The sequence below is a fragment of the Pipra filicauda genome, unplaced genomic scaffold (assembly GCF_003945595.2).
Source record: "Pipra filicauda isolate LSUMZ 115617 unplaced genomic scaffold, ASM394559v2 scaffold36_size6622888_pilon, whole genome shotgun sequence".
Classification (NCBI taxonomy): Eukaryota; Metazoa; Chordata; class Aves; order Passeriformes; family Pipridae; genus Pipra; species Pipra filicauda.
In genome coordinates, this window is record NW_024104498.1 from 649,269 (window position 1) to 672,071 (window position 22,803).

At 39.7% G+C, this 22,803-nt stretch overlaps 1 protein-coding gene across 19 annotated transcripts in view; it reads right to left on the reverse strand.

Moving 5' to 3' along the window:
• Positions 1-22,803, reverse strand: part of ADGRL2 (adhesion G protein-coupled receptor L2) — a 378,099-nt gene that overhangs the window by 21,928 nt on the left and 333,368 nt on the right. For all 19 annotated transcript variants that reach the window (XM_039384678.1, XM_039384661.1, XM_039384662.1 and 16 more), the window contains 11 exons: positions 15,660-15,956; positions 15,008-15,111; positions 13,982-14,167; positions 12,326-12,364; positions 9,275-9,458; positions 7,420-7,542; positions 6,946-7,151; positions 5,679-5,852; positions 4,409-4,618; positions 3,234-3,454; positions 1,892-1,958 (listed from right to left, as the gene is read on the reverse strand). In XM_039384678.1, coding sequence (XP_039240612.1) covers positions 1,892-1,958; positions 3,234-3,454; positions 4,409-4,618; positions 5,679-5,852; positions 6,946-7,151; positions 7,420-7,542; positions 9,275-9,458; positions 12,326-12,364; positions 13,982-14,167; positions 15,008-15,111; positions 15,660-15,956 — 1,811 coding nt within the window. The remainder of the gene's footprint in view (positions 1-1,891; positions 1,959-3,233; positions 3,455-4,408; positions 4,619-5,678; positions 5,853-6,945; positions 7,152-7,419; positions 7,543-9,274; positions 9,459-12,325; positions 12,365-13,981; positions 14,168-15,007; positions 15,112-15,659; positions 15,957-22,803) is intronic.

A 22,803-nucleotide genomic window follows, 5' to 3' on the forward strand; every position in this document is an offset into this window, starting at 1 on the left:
CCTCAGTAAGCTACACTACAAATATAGCTCTTCAGTTACACTGCACATGACATATTATTTTTCAGCCATTACACTTCTCACACTTCCTCCTCTGGTCTCTCTTGCTTTCTCAGTTGGGACGATTAGAGGGCAAAGCAATTGCCAGAGAAGAATTACTCCCAGGAACTGTGCTGTGATTGCTACCTGCTGTTTCATATTTTTGAAGTTGGGAATACTGCTCCCAAAGGCCTTTTGCGTCTCAGTCCAAATGATTTGCTGGAGGATAATAATGTCATGGCCAGTAAATAATAGTGAACTATGTCTGTACATGGTCAATATGATTAAATGTCCTTCACCTCTATTCTCACTCTGACCTGGTTATGAGGAAGTGAAAAAGCCGTCAGCAAAGCCCAAAGCTTCCCATGTGAAATGTTATTGTAGAGCAAGGGAGAAAAATAGAGGTGACTTAGCAAAATACTCCCAGTACCAATAACATAAGGAGCGAGACACGAAAAGCAAAATTATCACCACACGATCAGACTTGAGGTGACTGAACTGGCATGAAACTCAGAACAATTTTCTAGTAATAATTACAACACCTCCGAGAAACAACCTCGTGTTGAAAAATATCCTCTATCATACTGAAAATACTAAGTCTATCTTTCAATTGCAACTGTAGGTTTAATTAAAAGAAGAATCCCCATCATTCTGAGACATGATTTAATTTGAATGTCTTTAGAATAAATTCTGTACAATTATTACGGTCTATACTTAAATCTTACAAACCCTGTAATTTTTCTAATTCAACTCATACACACATAAGTTTTGGCATCTACGCCCATGTATTTGAAAATATGCCAATGAACTCTTAACAACTTCTAATTTGCACAACTCTCTTTTCCTAAGTGACTGCTCAAGGATTGAAACAGTCTTTGATATAAATAGAGAGTGAATCCAACCTAAGTATACATAAGCTTATTTCAATATAATGAAGATACCAGGAAGGAATAAAGTACCTACAAAACATTGGCCAGGCATATTTTTTAACAGAAATTTCCACAATCAAAGTATTAGTTTCTTTTCACATGAGAAGTAACATAGACTAGAAAGTACAAAAAGTGTTGAAACAGAACAGTACGTCTGGCACATGATCTATAAAAGTCAGAAATTTCATAACTATGCCTGATGATTCTGCTTCAGCTGAGAAACCAATAATGACAAAATACAATTTCTGAATTTGGAAATTCAAGGGAACTGAAATTCTGTCAACATTTCACAACTCTCCTACTGTGTAAGGGCAGGAAAACAAGCATCTATTTGAACTTTCAAGGGCATGAAAACAAATTAATTCATCCTTCCAAACTATCAGCAATGATGGGAAAAGCTCTCTGTGTATATAGGCTGTGTCCCCAGCACCAGCCTTCTGCAATATTTCCCAAGTACAGCCAGGCTTTAAAGATACAGAACTAGCAGAGAAAAACAAGGAAATGGAATATAAGATTTATTTAATTATCCAGTGCGTTAGAATACCCTTTTGAGGTAATTATGCTGGATAATTAGCAGTTAAATTCTGGAATGTGTACAGAACTGACTCAATTGAAAGCAATAACAATGGTTCCTTTTTAAAAAACCCTGTGTTTAGTACTTCATTCATTTTTCATATGACAACACATGTCAATACGACCTTCAGATTTCCAGCCATTAGGAAAAAAATGGCTGTGCTGAAGTGCCACCACAGCTCTGACAATTAATCATTTGGTCAGCACTCTCTAAAACTTTCTAAATATTTATATAACCATTGGTCACACTACAAATTGTTTATAAGCATTTTCATGAAATGTCTTGTGAATAAGGACAGTATTAACTTTGCTGTGAGGCAACCTAAAAGGAAAGGAAGAAACAAAGTTCTTACCAGAATAATAAAGGTAACAGGTCCAATGAAACTCCAGATAAAATAGTTATCTACATGGAGCCAGCAACTATGATGGAAAAAAAGAATGAAAAGTGAACAGCTGCATTAGCACCTCCATCCAGTAAATGCAAAGTGCAAAAATACTTCTTAACTGAACATTTTGCCAATAAAAAATGATAAACATTGCACAGTACCACTTAATCCATGGACAATTCCTAACCTGAAACTCTTCTGATGAGCCCTGTGCAATAACACTACTGAACCTGAAACTACATCCTCAGGAACAGGTAATGTATAAGGAGAAAGAAAACCAAAAGGAGCTCTCTCCTTGCAGTCAGTTTTGGTGACAGGTGCTATCACGGACTAATGAACCAACATCAGTAAGGATTTTTTACAGGCTTCCCATGTAACCTTCAAAATCTGCTTTTAACTTTATATCACATGTGAAGTGCTCACTCCTGAGGAATATGAGACAGAAAACGTTCAGATGCCACGTTTTGCTGAGAAACAATATGGTATAAATAAAATGCCCCATCTGGGAGTTGAACAGTAGAGAAGGAATACATAAGATACCAGACTAAATGACGTGTAAACCTATTAGGGCCAACTTCACTTAGCAATTCATTTTTCATACAGCCCAGTTCCCTGATGAATTGCTCTTATTTGTCTTTCATCAGTAGCAAAATCAAGCAGCTTTCTTGTAGTCAACAGTATCTTCCCATTCTGTAACTAATTTTATCAAAGGACAAAATAAACACTCCTGAAAGGCAAATTCATGCCTCCAGCAACTCAGATCCTCAGAAATGTTTTCTGTCTACCTTCTGTCACTTCCTATATATATCTGTATTTTTGTAAATAAAAGGCAGTGGCTAAATTTTAATCCCACTCTACTCGCCTGATAAAATATTATCAAAATAAAACATATGGGTTGGAATATTGTACTGTCATAATTCAGGATGAGAGCTAGCTAGAGGGGCAGCTGAACAAAGACATCTAATGAAGCATTAGCTTAAAACTGGGTGGTTAGGCTTGTCAGATACTTTGAGAAATTTTACTTAATATACATTTGAGGACAAAAAGTTATTTACTTTTTCAATTTGTTTCAGGTCAATCTTTTGTGTTAAAAGAAAGACCATAATTTAGAATCGGTCTCTCCAGAGTACAAATCCCCTGAACCTCGAGAATTACAAAAGACTTGATTGTAATTTGTGCACAGCATCGCCATTCTCTTACCAATAAAGCTTTCAGATGGTATTTTAGTCTGTCAGGGTCCCTCTGACAGCTAATAGGCTTTAAAAACTTATTCACTTGAAAAACACTCAGGTCACTTGCAATTACTTACGCTTTCTCTGTTCCGTAGCTCTTGTAGTCAATAGCTGCTGAGACACCAACTACTGTAGCAGGGAAGAGGTAGCCAGCAACATAATAGTACTTCTTTCTAGAATATTCACTTTCAAATACTTCTACTAACATTAGATAAAGCTGCACTCCTTCTAGACACATCCAGGCAAAGGCTGCCAGGAAGAAAAAGTGTAAGAGACCTGCAAATATCGGACATGCAATCTGCAAAGAAAGAGAGAGATGGGAATATAAACCACAAAACCTCCACATCATTGCCCCTCCAATTAAAAAGTGTGCAATAGAACTGCATATGCTTCTATAAGAAATCTTTCACAAACTCAGGAGCAATTTCCCTACCTGAAAACATAGGCTGGACATTTGAAACTACTACTGTGTGTTCAGGAGCTACAGAGAGTAAATCGGCTGAACAGTGTGAATGGAAATAAGGAAATGCACCCTCACCCACCAGTCATCAATTATGCAGTGGACTTTCCAATTTTATAAGCAACTCTTTGATTTTGAAACTGATATGGTTTTAGGACTTGGCTGTTGACATGAGCAGTTGGTTCTAGATGCATAATGTGATATTGCTTATTTAAAATTATGAAGTGGCTGCCCACAGATTTTTATCTGCTGTAATTTGGAAATTTCCACTGTTGTAACAGAAATCAATCTGAATTCTCTCCCCATTGGCTAAATTCTGGATGAAACTATACTGAATTAGTAAACTTCAACCCAATGTATCGCTTCAGAAATATTTTCACCAATACTGCCAGAATACCTGCATGAGTGTGCAGTGTAAAACATCTGTAAATGTACACAAAAGGCTCTGTGCTAATATATATACATAAAAAAAGTCAATAGCTGTTAAGACATATTAATAGAGAAAACATATGTGTTCCTAATATGTCAACATTTAATTTCATCTCCTTTTTCAAAAGTCTAACTACCTGCTTCATTAACAGTCAGAGTTTCTCAAGTGAAAAGGAAAAGCATATTTTGGCTGGATGTAAATACTGTTTATGAGTACGTCTGTCTTATTTTCACACTGAGCTTTTATTTCAGCCTTGCTGTGTCAGAACACTGAAAACTTGTCAGTGTTGTCATGTTTTAATTCAAATCCATTTCAAACAGTCATTTCAGAGAACAAGATCAGTACACACAGAGAGAACTTACCTTGTACTCCGTCTTATCGATGCCTATTAGGAAAATGAACTCAGCAATGAATAGGTTGATACAAAGGTTCTTGTGAATAGTGTTACGATCGCTTTGCAGGCCACGGAAAAAACAGAATGTGAAGATGCAGATGGCCAGGCAAACAAGAGAGATGACAATTCCCACCCAGGTGATGACAGTGAGGAGCAATTCGTGCACTCCATCTTTGTACTAGAAATAACCGAGAATGGAGAAAATTAACATGACTCTTCATGAGTATAAACAAAAACCTATTTTCACAGGTAGCATCCAGAAAAGTCACTTGTTTATTACATGAGATGGGCAAAATGTACTCAGTAACATCTCAGTCTCAGGTCAGCTTCTCAGAAAAACAGGATTAGGCCAAGTAGAAAAGGAGCAGGTCTGAGAGAAAAATGTGACTATTTTATCCAAACCAGATAGCATTTTTACTTTTCCTATGTCTCCCTGTAAACTGGTCAGAAATACAGCAGACACCACATTTTTAAAGAGTCACTCGGCTCTGATGCAAAGAGAAGGGAGAGCTTTCCCTGGGACCTACTGTAAGAGTACATGTTCTTTCCTACAGACCTGCAACTCCACAGCACAGAAGAAAGCAATGTACAAAACCACACTGATCAGGATAAAAGGCAGAATATGCTACAGGTGTAATTCTGGCTTCAATCTCACATCCAGCTAAAGAAGGTTCCTTGCTTCAGCTAGGACAGAATCACTTCTGTCCCCGTGGTTGTCTTTGCAGCAGCCTTTTCCAATGCAGTGGCTGTATGAGAAGTCCCATATCCCTGCAAATATTGTATGCTCTGGGCCCCTGACATCCAGTAACTGCTTTATATAGACAACAACATTTCTGAGTATGAACAGGCACCTAAACAAGCAGTGTGGAAGCTCCTTGACCTTCCTCTCCAAGGAGAGCTGGCACTTGTGCTTCCAGGGAACAGCCTGCACAGCTGTCTCTGCAGACACTTTCCATCTGGACTGGGGGAGGTCTTTAAAATGGTTGTACGGTTGGTCAGGAACTTTAAAATATGACTTGCAGAAAACTCTTCTCCTTCCTTTCATTCTCTTGCTGTTATTTTACTTGTAACTTCATGGATGAGGAAGAAAAGTGCTACAGAAAGCAAAGTGCTTTTGGAAGAGTGGATAGGAGCTATAAATACTAAAGAAACTTCAGCAATTTTGGATCTTGCTGACAATTTAAAGCTAAATCTTTTAAGTTTGTTCCCTGCCTGTGGCTGGAAACATCATTACCTACCACAATCTCCCGACGAGCCATAAGAATTGCAAAGTTGGTCAGGTGACTGCAAGCACACGTCGTGTGAGTTTTATTTGTGTCAACCAGTTTGCAGCCTTGCGTTGACCAGTACCCCATCATAGTCCTCTCTGAGTAGTTCCAGAAGGAGCAATTTGCATTGAAATAATTGTCAGGCTGGGAGATAAAAGGATAACACGAAATGAGGATTTTACAGACTAAGATGGCAATAACAATCGTTTAATACGTGTAAAGGGTAATTTAGATTAAACTTTGCATGTTTCGGACAATAAAGTTTTTCATCAGCAAAACTGTGGACTGTGTTGCACAAGGAAGACATCCAGTTTAAAAGGGACTTTATAGTCCGAAGCACTCTAAAGTGTAGTCTCAATTACTGTAGACTCAATTTTAAACAATTACAATTTCCATCTTACGATTTTATGCATGGATGGTACATTATAGTCATTCTTGCTTTCTGGAAAATTAGGACTGTGAATTTATATTCTGAAGATATTTTTCCTGTAACTGACAACTCGAAAACAGGGTCTTTTTCTTTTGATTGTCACCTTTGGACAGGTCGAAGTCATGTGAACAGATATCAGGAAAAAGTTCACTCCTCAATGCCTATCTATTTTGATGAAAAACAATCAAAACAGATTTATAAAAGGAGGCAAATTGAGAGGAAAATCCAACCATATCTTCTCCATCACAGTAGTGATTATTTACTTTCCCCATGTGAGACATGAAAACAGAAAGGGCCAAAGTTACGAGCAAAGAAACACATCAAATAAAATGCCATGAAGAAAATAAACGTAAATTTAAAGTATAACAAACCAAGAGATCGTACTTTATTCTTCACTGAATAAATGCAATTTCAAGAATTTGAATAGGCATCCATAACGTGGTCCAAAAGTAATGTTGAAAGTCAAAAGTGTCAATAAAAATTGTTACATCAGGCTATCAAGAATCTTAACAGTTATTTTCAACCCTGCTACTAAGGTAAGAGTTAATTTTCAGTTAGAAACAAATTAGTCATTTACATTTTCATGCTGATTACTGAATTAGCTTTCATTAAGAATACACTTAAGTTCTAATAATCACTGAACCAGGCTCATTTAATTTTATGTTCACAGACTTAACTCGACTTGCGTCTCCGACCCAGTCCAACATTTAAAATTCAAATGGAAAAAAAAAAGGGTTGTTTTTCCCGCATGGCTTTTCTCCCTTGCTGCTTTTATGACCTTCCCATTAACTCATTAGCGTGACTCACGTCGATGTGCTCCAGTGTGAAGTGCACGGGGTCGGTGAGGTACACCCGGCTCGACTCCTTGTTGATGGAGGCGGCGATGACGTGCGAGTTGACGGCGATGGTGCTGTTCCGCCCGGCCAGGTCGCTGCCCAGCTTTATGGTGGCGTTCTCGGTGCTGAGGAAACGGCCCAGGCTTTTGTAGATGATGAAAACCAGCTTTGCTGATCCTACAAAAGACAAGGAATCCCATCATCGTGCCACGGAGTCCCACAGAGAGGCGGCAACCTGTACTCCAGTGAACCGCCGATCAAGCACCGGTAAACAGAGAGGCTTTTTTAGGCTGTGGATTTGAAGAACAACGACCAGGCGCTCCCGGTCTTTGAGAAAACGCCACAGAGCGGTTTTGTTGTGCTTTGTTTGGATATTTTAACCAGGGGAGGTAAGCAGGCTGTGCAGAAGTTAATGGGGTTTCAGTGCTCCGTGCCCAGGACTCACCGTTCCTGCTGTTCTGCTTCACGGTGCTCGCCGAGAGCTGAATCGAGTTGCCTCCTTTACTGCCCTGAGGAAATTTCAAGTCCTGCACCTGGCCCTCAGTAATGAGCACTGCAACATCCAAAACTGAGCAGACCAGAGGAGGAGGAAAAAAAAAAAAAAGTGTCAGAAAAGGAGAATGCAGAGAAAGTCTCTTGGCCAGATTGCAATATGCCAGATGACAATCTTTCCCCCCACTCTTTATTTAGTTTTCTCACACTGCTGTCTGTAAGGCAGATTTGTACTGCATGTTTCAATCACACACAGCTAGCTTCTTTAACTAAATCTAGTGCACACTGCTAAAATGACAGCACTTTAATAGTGATAACACGATATCAAACCTCCTCCTAGTTTGTGCCCCCAAAACATCCACTTCAAAATACCACACACACATCGCAGAAAAATGCTGGTTTTGAAGATCCTAATGTCTATGCAGTATCTCCTGCTGACAAATTTAGAACTTTAAGTATTGATTTAGATATAAAGAGTTTTTTAAAGAGTCAGCAAAGAATACCTAAGAATAGTTAAGCTGTGCATCTAGCAAAATCAGTATTCATAGCTAAAAATAATTTCTAATTTTTTTCCTAAATGTAATTCCGTATAAAGGTTTATAGGAAACCATTTTATTAGTTCTGCTAAAAAACAAAATGAAAAATCAGATGCCACTTGACTGTACTTAGGTATTACTTTTATAACACACTGTATATTGGGAAACTTTTGTGGGATTGCCATCAAACACTGGATTCCTTTGGATGGATAAAATCGTATAGGTGAGAGTGGACAACTGGGTGACAAAATGTGTGTTATATTAAACTGGTCTAACTACAGGTGTGAACTAGACTGACAAAAGGTGTGAAATTAGGGAATGACTTCTCTTTCTCCAGGCCATACATGTGTATGTCCTGCATGGTGCTGGTGATGTGTTACTGTGACTCGAAGACAGCTCAGATAAGGGACTGTAAAACCCTTCCCCATCCTTTCCCAGTATCCTCCTACTCAATTAAAAACTAGGCAGAGTCATCTTCTACAGTTACAAATATGCAGACACCGAAACGTGAAAAGTCTAATTTCTGCACCCTCCTCCAAGTCTCTGTCTCGGTACTCTGCATATTAGCAGACTTTCAGGTTCCTCGTACCTCACTGAGACAACATTAATCTCTGTAATAAGTCGAAGGAATTTTAATTTTATGCATAGCAATGATTTTTGCTTTAGCACATCCTGCGTAACAATATTTGCACATCTCTAATACCAAACCCCTTCATTTCTCTGTCACCACTCAAATTCTAAATTAGGCTCCAACTATCTTCAGCTGCTTTGCAGTCCCCGAAGCACAGCTATTCTGCATTATGGGAGATGTAGTTCACTGAACACATTTTTACCTGAAGGCAGTCATGTTTATTATAAACATTTGGCCTATGTTCTGACTACCTAAAATATTTAACTGGCACAGTACGTTGCAAAAAAAGTAATTTGAATTCATTAGGAACATTTTATATATAACAGAAAAGCATTTTCTGCAGCTCTACAGAAAGCAGTTACCTAAAAAAATCCATACTCTGCCATTTAAGCACTCTTCACATCCATGCGTTCTGCTAATGATTTTTCACTGGTAAATCAACTTTGCAACATCAACTACTTTCCATTTTATACTGTATTAATGACACTGAAGAAGAACGTCACTGTGGAGCATTCCCTTTTCCACTAAATGTTGTGCAGCTCAGCTTCAGAGGGTTATGTTGCTGTCTGGAGTATTTTTTCCTCATTTTGTAAAAGCAACGCAGAGCACTTGAATTTCTGCTAGAAAAGAAGTTTACTTACCGATGTTTTCTGTGGGCATTGAGACTCTGGTTGGTTCTAGAAGATTATCAGCCAAAACAAAAGCCCCTTCTTCTAATGTATCAAGTAACATTGTGGCTGCATGGGCTTGCTCTGAAGAATTCATGTCCTTCCAGGACTCCAGAGCTTCAGGCCTGAGCAGGTTGTCCACTGTATCCACAATTGCCTGCATTCATTACAAAACTATCATTAGGTCTGATTGCCCTAGGCAGCTGGGGAATATTTCCAATGTTATCTGGTGACAATTATAATACTTAACTGTCAGAATGATTTACTGTGATTTAATGGCACTAGAACACAATTTTCAACAGTAAAATATTTTCCATCCTCTCGTTGGATTAGCATGAATAGAAGGGCAGTTAGCCACTAGCACTGTGTGGTCTCTAAGTGGTAAACATGCAGATTTGACTTGTTTTGTGCCAGATATAAAGATGGTATTATTAATGTGCTGAAAAAAAGTAAAAATAAATGCCAGAAGTTTTGCCTGGAGCTTTCATCTTAAAGTTAATGTCAAAACGTATAACTTCTATTTAAAAATACTAATGCCAAAATTAGCATTCTGCAGTTTAGTTAAAATGACAATACTCCTCCTCTGGAAACTGAGGCCAGCTAATGCAGCCCCAGCACTATAAACTACTTGTCTATGACAAACTGCCTCCTTTATTACAGGAGGCATGCAATGAAGCTGACTCAGTGGATATAAATTAGCCCTGGCCACTCTCACTCCCCCTCCTGTTCCTGTACCTGTTCATAGATACTTAAAAAGATTACCAGCTCCCATTCCTGCACAAAGGTCAGTCAGAAAAGGAAATCAATAGAGCAAACAAGATGTCCACTGACTGTGCCTGTTATCGGGGAAGGCAAAACTGGAAAGCCGAAAAAAACTGCCACTTTAGAAAGTTTTACTTGTAACAACTCTATCACGTTTTAAGGTTCGTTAAGCTGCATATAAAGTAACAATAAAGAAGGAAGAAGAATAATTCAGTGACATGATTACATTATTTTTACAAAATAATCCAATCAGAGTAATCAGTTAATCAATTGAAGGCAGGCTTTTACATTAATGCATAATGTAGCTGTGCATTGAGTACACCATGCATTGCTAGAACACCCTGTTTACTCTGTCCCATTTACCTACTCATAATGTGTCATTAAGCATATATATAATTTGTTTGATCAATTTAAAAGCACTGGAAATGGAAACAGAAGACATTGTACAAACAGAAAGATGTCGGTCTGGAAATACCACATCGTGCAAACAAACGAATACAAAAAGTTGGTCAAGGCTATTGTCAGAGCAAGATTAATTAGCCTAATCCATTTTAATATCCTCTTTCTGCCTGCACTGTGAGCCACCATGACCTTCCTGGCAGGTGGAAGATACTTCGAAGTGGCATTAAAGCCTTTTTTCTTCCTCTAATGGGAGACAGAATAGTCAAAATGCTCACACTGATCCTGCTGCAGCCATTAACTAGAGTGGAACAGAAATTGGTCTGCAGAGGCCAGATTCATTAGTCACCAAGAAATACAGATTGGAGCCTCTAATCTGAGGTACAAATGAATCCTCTGTCACAAAGTGGGAACTTGCTTCATTTGCATAGTGTAAGTCAGCTTTTGATTTGTAATTTCAAGAGGTTTATTAGTCTTATCTAAGCAGAGAAGCCCATTTGAGACCTACAGAAAATGACACCGTTTGGAAATGCAGGTTGTGCTGGGGATTCTCATGTATCACCACACTGTGCTGACGGGGGCGTTCGTTAATGTGATACGATTTTATTTATTAGGGCGTAACCTAACCCTGCGTTTTTCTTGTGGAAAATGATCACCTGCCCAGTAATATTTCTGAGGTGCTTCTCCTCTCAGACAGAGGCAAGTGGATGGTGGGAAAGACCCCCTGGCCCCTGTGACACAGCTCTTCTCATGATCCCATTTACTAATGAAAGGGAACCACACAAATCCACTCCACTCAAACCACATCTGCTGCATTTCCCTTTAGTATTAAAAAATATTTTCTAACAAAAAACTATTACAATTATTATTATTATTTGAGAAGCTAATTTCTCTCCAGATCTTTGCCTCTTTTTGTCAAATTTCTGCACAACTGGACATCTCCCATCCACTTCCAGGGCTTTAGGATAAAAGACAGAAGTGCCCTGTACAGAGAAATCTCTCTTCAATAAGAATCTTAATTAATTTTATTATGTTGCAAAGTATTTCAAAGTTCTTTTCAAAAATCATTCTTATATTTCACCTCAAAGGGTACAAGTAAAAAATCAGTATTTTAGAAGTTTTGAAAAAAAATGTGCAATAAAATTTTTCAGAGCCAGACACATGTATGTGTTCCAGGGCTGTTTTCTCTCCTTCACAGGGGCAAAGTGGCATTACTGGCACCATACAGCAGAGGAGTTGGCCAGTACAGACAACCATTCTACAGCTGATGAAAGGAACTGGAAATTAGGGAGCAAGGTGTGACATGCCTTCCATAGAGCCTGGTTAATGGGACACATGGCAGACATTTTACTTGTGAAGTTACAGAAATGTTTGTCTTTGCATTTTATCCTGAAGTCATTGAATTGTAACAATTCTTGAAACTGTAAGAAAGAGTGATTTTACTAGGTATAAGGATACACAAAGAACAAAGCAAGCTATATAAAGTACATTTTTCACACAAGCAAATTAACTCCAAACAGTCTTTGATATAAAATTCTACCAAGATGAAGTAATTTCTTTAAATTGCCAGCTTTTTCCCCTACCCAAGGTTTTATTATGAGATACATGTTATTTCCAATTCAGAAAATAACCCTTTCTGCTCTTTTTGTTTCAAACAAGTTGAGGTAAAAGACGTATAAACTTTGATGGTAATTTTTTTTTTCTGAGTGTTATACCTGTGCAAAGCCAACATTTGTAAAGTTGATATGGGGCACAATACACATTTATCAAAGACTGAAATACATAGGATCATGCAGCAAGATGATAAAGCGTGGCAGGTTGCTGAAGCAGGGAGAAAGCAGGGTGACAGCACAGGAGAGATACCTTAAGGTAAGCCCTGCATGTCTTCTCTCGTTTTTGGAGCTTTTTAGTAAGGAAAAAAAAAATCAGAAGTTAGACAGATTCTGGAAAGCTTCAGAAATAGGAAAAAAAAATACTCTGTTTTTTCAAATCGCGGTTTTGAACTACAGCCTGGACAGTAACCTAGTTTCTGTCCACAATGACTACAAAAAAAACATCACACAGGAAACATTTTTCCCCAACTGTTGTTTAAGCCCAGCTGGCAAGTCCCACACAGTCCTCGTCATTCCCTCACCAGCACCGTGGGGGGAAGAATCACAAGGGTAGGAGTGAGAAAACTCACGAGTTGAGATAAAGGCAGTTCAACAGGTAAAACAAAAGCCAGGCATGCAAGCAGAGCAAACCAAGGAATTCACTGCTTCCCAGGGGCAGGCAGGTGTTCAGCCAGCCCAGGAAAGCTGGGCTCCATCACAACTGTCATGGGGGAAGACAAACACCACAACTCCTGATGTCCCCCTCTCCTTCCTAATCCCCAGCAGCTTTACATCCGGAGCAGGATGCCACAGGGGATGGAACATCCCTTTGGTGAGCTGGGCTCAGCTGTCCTGGGGTGTCCCCTCCCAGTTTCCCACGCACCCCCAACCTCCCTGCCAGCATGGCAGTGTGAGAACAGGGCTGTGCAAGGGCTGCCCAGCAAAAACAAAACATCTCTGCATTATCAGCAGGTGTTCACCACAAACCCAAGGCACAGCCCCATAGTAGCCACTGTGGAGAACATTAACTCCATCCTAGCCAGAACCAGCACAGCAACCCTTACACGGGTGTCCAGATACCTTTTGTCCAAAGAGTGGGATTTGTATGAAAAGGCCAAAGGAGGAAATCCCTGTGTGGGCACTTGATCTGTCTCTGGGAAAACTGTTTTGAGGGCAGCTAGGAACTGTAAATAAAACTATTGCCAAAATAACAGGGGAGTGCATCTCTCTCTAAAGGAGGGTGAAAAAAAACTTCGTTTGTGGGTTGCTGACTCTGCTGACACAAGGCAGAGGCTGAGAAACACAGCATTTCCTCTGAGAAAAAGAGGAAAGGTAACAACACTTGCAATTTCCATTTAAACCACAAAGACATACATTTTCTCTGCAATGTTTCTTGGAACATCACGCCAGAGAAAACATGAATTTAGATATGTTTTAGACATGTGTATGAAAGCATTTTTATAAAGATCAATTTTAAGTCATGACGGTGTCTTTAAAAGGCTAAGAAGGTGCTATTATTCTGCAGAAAGTCAGATCAAAATAAAACCCTGCATCTATGCAGAATCCCACTGATTTTATTACACGTTCAGGGTTAAAAGGATCACTGGATAAACACGCTGACTTGTTACAGAATTTCTGAGAGCTGATACTCATTTCCCTCACACTAGTTATAATGCATTCCAGATTTTAATACGGGACACAGCTATGTATTTTAGGACCAGTCAGCTATTGTGAATTATATCTTATTCCCTAAAGAAGGTAATTGCAACTTTCTGCCGTGTATTTACTGCTGTTTTCCCTCATATGCTTATTCCAGAACCACGCGCACGCAGGAGCAAAGTACAGATTAATATTTCTGAAAGGAAAAGAACACAAAGCCCAAGGGCAATGGTTATCCCAGCAGGAGGAGGTGATGGGAGGTGTGTACCTTGTTATAACTCCTTCCAGCAGAGTCCTTTTCACTGGGCCGTAGTTCCTGAAGTTGAGCATCCAAAATGTCCACGAGCTGTTCCATCAGCCTCACTGAGGAACTCACATCGCCAGCAAACACTGGGCCTTTGGTGTGTTTAGCCAGTTCATTGGCCAGACTAGCAGCATTTTCCCCACTTCTGATCTGAAATGACAATTTATATTATCTCAGCAGGGTCCCTTGTTCTGCTTGAGGCTCCTAATTCCAATTCCCTGTGTACCTTTGTTGTGGTGAAATAACCATTTGCACATACATTGAAATCTGTAACTAATTGAGACCAATAACGTTCTCTTTATCTCAGAAGATTAAAGGTTCTTAGATCCATGACACACAAAAGCAGTTCTTAACAGCCATCAAAACCAGAAATCTGACTGGGACTTCTGGGCTAGATCTGCTATTCATCCTCACTTTTATTTTACTGCCATTATCAGACAGTAAGAAATCTATTTGTTCATACCCGTGCTTGAGGCATTCAAAAGTCAAGTAGCTTGGTATTGACAACAAATTATTCAGTTTTTAGAAACTTTGTAAATCTCAGTAGGGAGGGAAAACACAGAAAGTGGTTCTGCACTCTAATCATACTGTTATCAATGCACTCAGACAAAAATCTATTCATTACAGTGTAATTTTGACTGAACAAAACCCCTTGCTGCATACCACAGGTTTTGCTGTTTGACTTACAGTATTTGATTTATCAAGCAAACATTGCGTTTGGTTTTTGAACATCAGCAAAGCTACTTTGTTTTCAATAGTGATGAGAATGTGTAATCACAGATTCAATTACAGAACTCAGAGGGAGGGCACACCAAAACATGCACATGAACCCAACTGCTGGTCAGTGCTCTGCACTTGGAGCACACACAACTCCTTCTGCTTTAAAAGAACACAGAGTAACAAACACAGCTTCAACAAACTGAATTATTAATGCTCAGAGTTAAAATCTTTAATCACCAGCGTACACCAGATTAAAAGGTTTCAACCAACCTTCTGAGCCAGCTGATTTACCCAGTGTGAGGTACAGTTGCTAAGATCAGGGCCTTTGGGGTTCCACATTCCCGTTAAGACCACGCAGAGATACGAGGCAGTTCCTACAACAGATGTAGAAAACTACAGTGAAAGGGAAACCATTTTTCTGCGCGCATTCAGGAAATTGGCTACACTGTGCTCCTAAACAATGCTAAATTCTGAATGCTGCTAAATGGTAGTAGTTGACAATAATTGACAAAAACGAAAGGAAATAACGTCGATTACAAAGAGCAACGAAAAAGGTCAGTGAAAAGTACCAGACGTTTTCTGCAAACAAACAAAAAGCCCTTGATTTTTCCTGGAGCTCATCCAGAGGGGAGCTAATAATGAGAAAGGCAGCTGTAAGCGTATTTCACAACAGTCCTCAAGCACTGCCCTAAAATTTGACCTGGATTCTCAAAAGTGCAAGCACAAGGTAATTCTGCGGCTACGCTCAAATGACGTTTGCAGATTGACCACTGACTGCTGCCAGTAGAGACTGCACTCTCCAAGTAACCAAAAAGTCATGTGACAAACAGCCTGAGATTAAAAAAAATGTTCATCCCGAGAGAGCTGCCCATCGGTTTCGAAATATCTGCTTGAAATCAAGATACATTTTTAAAGGCAGTACCTCGTGTTCCTTTGGGGCAAGGGCGTTCAACCATCATTCCTCGTTGTGTCTGAGGCCAGCTAATCCCCCTGGCCTCAGTCGGTTCACAGAATCTCTCTGGCAAAGGGAAAAAACTTGTCACGGGAGGAATTTTGGTTGTGGAAACGGGTGGCGGTGGTCTGGGTCCTTTGCTTCCTTCCTTTGTTCCTCCAGCTAGCGTTGTGCTTATGGGACCCTTCTGGGACGTGGTGCTAGTGGTTGACACTGTGGTTTTGTACAGCTCTGCTGAAGAAGTTATTGTCACTGCTGTGGTAGGCACTGCACAGGGAAAATTAGAGCAATAATAAAGTAAATGACTTAGAATTATATATATAAAAAAAGTTATTTGAAAGTTATTTATGTAGCTTTAAAGGATTCTCTGGAGTCTCCTTTCCTTTATCTTAACATTACTCTCATTGCTATTCTGGGTGCTTAAGACATAACCGACTGACTTCTTTTTTTTTTACCCCCAACCCATTCTGGTGTGACGTTTCAGCACATTCTCCAAATAATCTCTTCCGTAATAAAAATTGATAGTTACATTTCTAAAGGCTGAAAGGCAGTCCTAGCAAGTTATCAGCACATAACAAACACGCTCAAAGCAATTAAAGATGACTTAATCACTTCTGCAGCAGGAACACCTTGACAGACAGACTCATTTGAAGCAGTGTGCCGTAAACAATGCAGGCCAGCTTCAACAGCAAAGGCAGTGGGCTGGAACTAACGAGACCATTTTTAAAAAACAGCCCCCAAAACTTCAAGTCACCCAGCACACACCTTTCCAGGGCCATAATTATGATAACATCTTCCCACCCAGCAGTCATTCTGCTCCAGAGAGCTGCAGCACGCCCCGTTAGCTCCAAACACAGCACGTACACGGTGTTCTCCTCTGTGAGCATCTGGGGCCTTAACACCCTCTTTTGATAAAGCAGGTATGAAGACACAACTCCTGTAAGCTGGGCAAGGACCTAGTTTCATCTTGCACAAAAGCCCAGGACTGGATCAGGACACATCCCTTCTGCCCAGGATGTGCAGCCAGTTACCACTCATTATTTCCAAATCTTCATTAGTGTTCACAATGCTTTACAGGCACATGAAAGCACAGATTCCTTGTGCTGAGAATAAATAAGCTCATATAAAATAATTTTGTCTTTTTTCTTTTTTTTTTTCTTCTTCTGCTAGGCCCTTGAACTCTGAGTTACTGGACAATGCAGCTTCTCTAAATTAAATCATGAAATAAAAACAAAAGAAGAGCTGTCTCACTTTCTTCCAGCAGTTACTTTATGAGTTAGTGTTTTGAATAATATTAACTTTCAGTAGTTTGGCAGTTAAAAAGCCTTTTTCAAAACCCTTTTTCAATTATGTTTCAGTTATAACATATTAGAGGTCTTACACAGTAATTTATCTTTTTATTTTCACATGAATTTAGAGTGGAGTTTTTAAAGAGTAAAGTCAAAGATGTGCTTTTCATCCCTCTCCTGCTCACAAATGAGAAACTTCTCCAGAGAGCCTGTCTTCTTTTCAGTCTTGTTCTTGGCTGCTTGAACACAGCCTGTGTAATTGTGCTGAACTCGTGGTGTAGCCAGCTCCTCCTGAAATCCTCAGATCTGTTCTGCAAGTGCTTGCCTGACATCTTGTGAAACTGCTCTATTTTCCTTTTGATGACAATGCATCCAGCCTTCCAGTGCTCTCCCAATTAACATTTGTCAAAAGCATTTGCAACCACTTGCACAAGTGTCAGGCAGTGCTGAATCAGGTCCTGGGGAACGGGGAGATGGTGGGGATGGAGAATGATGCAGGGACAACCAATTATTTCTATCCATCCCCCAAGTACATGGTGCTAATTAGTACATATTTAATCACTGCAATGTGTATTAGCATTACTGCGATTACAGCTCAAACCCTATAATGTTTAGGACAGTTTTGTCTCAGGAATACCACTGTCAGAATTCATAACAACATTCTGAAGTTCTGGAGTGAGGTAAAAATTGTCAGAACTTATTTTCTGTTGTGCCCTGAGCTAATATAATCCCACTGTCATTATGCACCTTTAGGTAGAACAATGTTCATGGCTATCCATTAAAACCAATTTCAAAGCCTATCACCTACGATTCAAAAATGACCTGCATAGCATAGCAGTACTACATACTTAGAAATATATTTTTAATCTCACGTTTTAGGAGAAAGACTTCAAACCACCTCTCTCAAAAAAACCCTGAAAAAATTACAGATAACTTCTAAGAGACTTTCTCTTGAATTAAATTTAAAAAAAGGAGAAGTCAGCATATTTAAGAATGTATCAGGAAACTTCAGACAGCGCTGGAAGTCTGGGAAAAAAAGATGGTTGAAAAAATAAGAAACAACTGAAGGCATCACTTCAAGGAATACATCTAGCTTTTAGAGGGCAGGTCATTTTGTTTTCAGTGACCTGTGGGAACTTAGATGTGCGAGGCCATTCTCCTGAGCTGCAGGGGGACACGTGACAGCTGCCACCACCCCACGTGTCTCCTTCTGAAAGCTGAGAGTGGTGGCACCTGGGGGCTCCTGCCAATGGACTTTGCCAATACCAGCCACTGGCAGTGATGTTTAACATGCCACAACTAAGAAGAATAACAAACTAATAACTCCATATCGAGGTTATGAACCTATTGTTCTGAGCAGCAGGGCTGAGTCTCCACAAGGCTGAAGATGCATAATTTTTGCCCAACTCCAAAAAAGCCACTTTTACAACGCAAGATTCTATTTTGGACTTTTTGACCAGGCTTGACATGCTGAGGAGAAAACCAAAACCTCTTATGCCTCATCCTTTTTTTTTTTTTTTTTTAAGAATAGGTGTGTCTTACTATCAGCTGAAGAGCAATAGGAAGCACATCCAAAGACTCAAATTGAAAGTAATTAATTCACATTTGTTTCATGCAGCTCCTAACAGCTGATTTAAACAGTTATGCATGCTATCTGTTACTAAAAATGAAGACACCACTGGAGTAAAACTTAACACCTGTTTAAGAGTGTGATGCCTATAAAAACCATAACACAACTGCCTAGGACAGCAGGGGAATAGTAACTTTCTTTTCCCAACTGACAGTGAGGAGTAGATTTAGACAAGGCACACAAGTTATCTAGTGTTCCTTGCCAACAGGTTTCTATTCTAGGCAGGCATAAAATAAGTTTTAAAAAAACTAAACCAAGCCAAATCAAAAAATTCCCCACCCAAAATACAACTCTGAGCTCAGATTTACAACTGTGTTGAAATGCCCCGATGATGTGGCACTTCTGGAAATACGAATGGTTCCATTCTCACCTCTGGCATCCAGGCAGTTTTAGAAATCAGCTGCACGGATTTTTCAGTTCAGTGTAAGCTCTTATAGGTCAGGTATCTCAGTGTGTTTGGACACAGGAAAATCTATGTGCCCACCCTAATTTTACTGAGCTGCTCTGTACAGCCATGGAGATCAGAAACCTGTGCAAATCACGATTTTCCTGCCTTCTGTTTATTGCTGCTGTGTGCCTGTTTTCATGCTTCAGTAAATGGCAGGGAAGGCATGAAGACTCACCTAATTACCTATAGGTTCCAGCTATTATGCTAGCCAGTACTCTACTGACCCTGCCAAATCCATTTAGTTGAAAGCAAAATGTTTACACAGCCATTTAAAAATTTACACCCTGAAAATGATAACAAACATGACAAAAAATTAGCAAAATACCTATGGTTAAGAAATGTGCTGTCTGGTGCCCATTACATTGTCTTTACTCGTACAAGCACTCTTTCATCAGTCTGTAGTCTATCAGATTTGATATAATAGTACAGGTGTAATTTACTTCACAATTTGCTGCATGACTTTGTCATAGATTCTTGCTGTTGCAATAGTTTTCTATTATTTCAAGCCCTTGGTGATACTACTCTCCAAGTTTCTGTTCTGTCCACACTCACAACATCCATATTTTCCTGCAGTGACCCAATAATAGTTAATGATGGGTATCATGGTACAAAAGGGGAGACAGTTTCAGTTTGAACAGTTAGCACAAATTGGGGTGAATGTAGATGAAATCTCTCCCTAACACACTAACACAGAACAAAAGGATTTATCTTCTTTTTGTTACCAAGGAAACCTTACAATGTAATGCACATATTCACTTTTCAGAGGGAAAATTCCCTTCGTTCTTCCAGGTCTTTTAACTTAAAATTCTTCTAAAAATTCCTATTTCATCAAGGATTCATTTGGACCGTCACCACCTCCTGTAGAAAGAATGTACCTGGACATATCCACTGAATTTGCCAAGGACATAAAAACTCTGATTAGTCTCAAATTTTTCACAGTGCCTTTTTGAAGGGCCTGATACATTTTACTTCATTTCTAAATTAGAGTTTTGATTTTTAAATGCTTTTTTACACTTAACCTTAGAAAACACGCTCTTCTGCAACACCTGAGTGGTGCTTGTCAGCTGCAGCCCTGAAAACCATTCCTACACCTATGCCAAAGGAGCACCAGCTGGAGGCTGAACGTTTTACGTGCAGCACTGTCTTGGCAGGCACCTTGCAAATGCCAGCAGACACCAGCACTGCAGGAACAGCAGGATCCCCTGGAGAAAACCTCAGCTGGGGCACTTGCTCAGCATCAGATGTGCAGCCGAGGCACTCAGGGACAGGGCTCAGGAGTGGGCTCAGCAGGGCTGGGTTTACACTGAATCCATGAGCTTCAGGGCTTTTCCATGGTTCTGTGATACAGTTATGTACTATAATTTCCATGAGAAGTGAGAAGAAACAACATAAAAACACAAAAAGAACATAACAACATAAACACAAAACATAAAAAGAATGAGGTTAAGCCAGGAGTTCTAAGAGCAGCAGACCCACTGCCAGAGTAGAAACCCAACAGTTTTAGAAATCTGAAGAGTTCTGAAGACTGAGAAAATAAGGATGGATGCAGGGAGCAGGTAACACGGACAGTTGCAAGAGGAGAAAACGGTGCAGGTTCGCAGCAAGGGCAAAGTCAACATCGGGTTAATTATAGTGGTACTTCAGAGGTTTCAACAGGCAGATTTAAAAATTAAAGAAACAACAGAGAAAACAAAGCCAGGTTTGAGGACATGGACAGGCCCAAGTTTTGGCACTGGGAGCAAATGTAAGGGAGCAACTCAAGTACAACAAATTCATCTTTCTTGTAGGAAGAAAGACTGTTGTTTTTGAAGCACTCTGTAGCTGGATGTTATGGAGCAGACAAGAACTGATAGCCAAGACAGATAGATAGGGAAAAAAACAAAAATCAGTATGTGTCTTATCTATCATTATTTCTCCCATGGTAACACAGATTACTGAGTTTCCCACAATGGTCCCAAGTTAACCACTTGAAAAGAAAAGGCCAAGACTTCCAATTTTGAGACACTGACCTTGTGACACCATTAAATACTTGATATTAAAGTACCATTACAAACAACACTAAAAGAAGGTTCTTGTGGTAGGAGACTTAAAGAATGTTATCCTGACACCTGCGTTGTTGAGCAGATGATTCAGAAACCTGAGTCGACCACAAAAAACCCAAATCAAATCAAAACAAAAGAAACACAAAAATGCCCTTTATCAAATGTGCTGAAAAACTGATCTAACATGAGATAAAAAATCCAAATGTTTATTACACATACAGAATGTTTGTGTAACAATGGAAGGACTGATCTTCAATTTGTATAAACTTCATGCTGAAACAAAGAGGAACTGGGAATATAATAGAAATAAGTACAGAAATAGAAACTGTACAGAATTTCTTCTTGCTTTTATAGTAGTACATCTCAAGGACAATTATGTTAGATAATTCTTCCTTTCATTTAGTCGTTTTTAACTACAGGCAATTGACTTAGGCAAAAGAGGAAATGAACTGAAACAGATTCTTAGATCTGCTATTTACAGACCCATACAAAATTAAAATATTGGGTATTGGCTTTATCTAAGGAAAATATGCATCACATATTCAAATAAACCCAGGGTCTTCATATGGCTTCTCTATTTTAAAAAGGCCAAAATCAAAACATATTTACTGATGTCCTAATGCATTTAAAACCCAAACTCATAGCTCACTCAAATATTCCTTCTCTGTCTTCATGGGTGAATGGGCAAACAGCTGAGAGGAGAGGCAAACACCCTGCAGTGTGCCCTGGATGCCTTCTCCTCTAGGTCTGGCTGGAATAAACCATTTCTCCTCCTGCCTTGCATGCAAGCAAGGAACCCAGGAAGGGCTACAGGGGGATGCCCAAATCTGTTTCTGATATTCACTGGGATGTGGCCAGCAACATGTACTGTAACTTCAGATCTTGGAGACTCTCACATAATAAAAACATTATGAAATGTCTTACTGGAGACCATTGGAGGTTTACTAAAGCAAAGGAAGGATTCCACAGAGCCTTTTCTCTCCCTGCTCTTCCTTTACACTTTTCTTCCTATGCAATGATTTAGAGATGAGCTTTTGTCACATTCACAGCAGCTGCCTGAACTGCAAAAGCTACTTAGAGCCAGCACCTCCATTTTCTCCTTACTCTTAAAGCTTTGTAGAATTCAAAATGCACCTTCGTCTCAGTTAAACCCAGTGAAAAGTGTCACGCATGAGAATGTATGGAAATGAAAGCTTTCATTTTTTTCTAATTCCATAGGTGGTTATCTCTGCTGAGAGCAGCCCCAAAGCCTCCCCGAGGAAGGGACTAGCTCGATGTGGGGACAGTGAAGCTGGCCAAGGTGCAGCCACAGCTCAGCCCCCAGACCCCTGCAACCTCACTGAGCCTGGCTGTGCATTGCCAGGGAGCTCTGCAGGAGACTGACTGGGCAGATCACACCTGGTTCTGGAGATCACCAATGTACTGGTTCCAAACTGGCCTGTTCTGCTGCCTCTTTGTACCTGGAAAAGCTGTATGTACGTGGATATAATGGTGTGCACATTACAGAGCTTGCACTGCTGTGCATGAATCAGCTCTGCTGAAGCAGGACAGCTACTTTTCATGTGGAGAAGCCATTATTACTGCTTTTTTGAAGTAGAAAAAACGGCTGCTAAACATGCATACCAGTTAGATGAGAGAAGTGAAGTATTACCTTCATTGCTAAAGCAGCTTATCAACATTCTGTTCATTGCTGCATACATCTTCT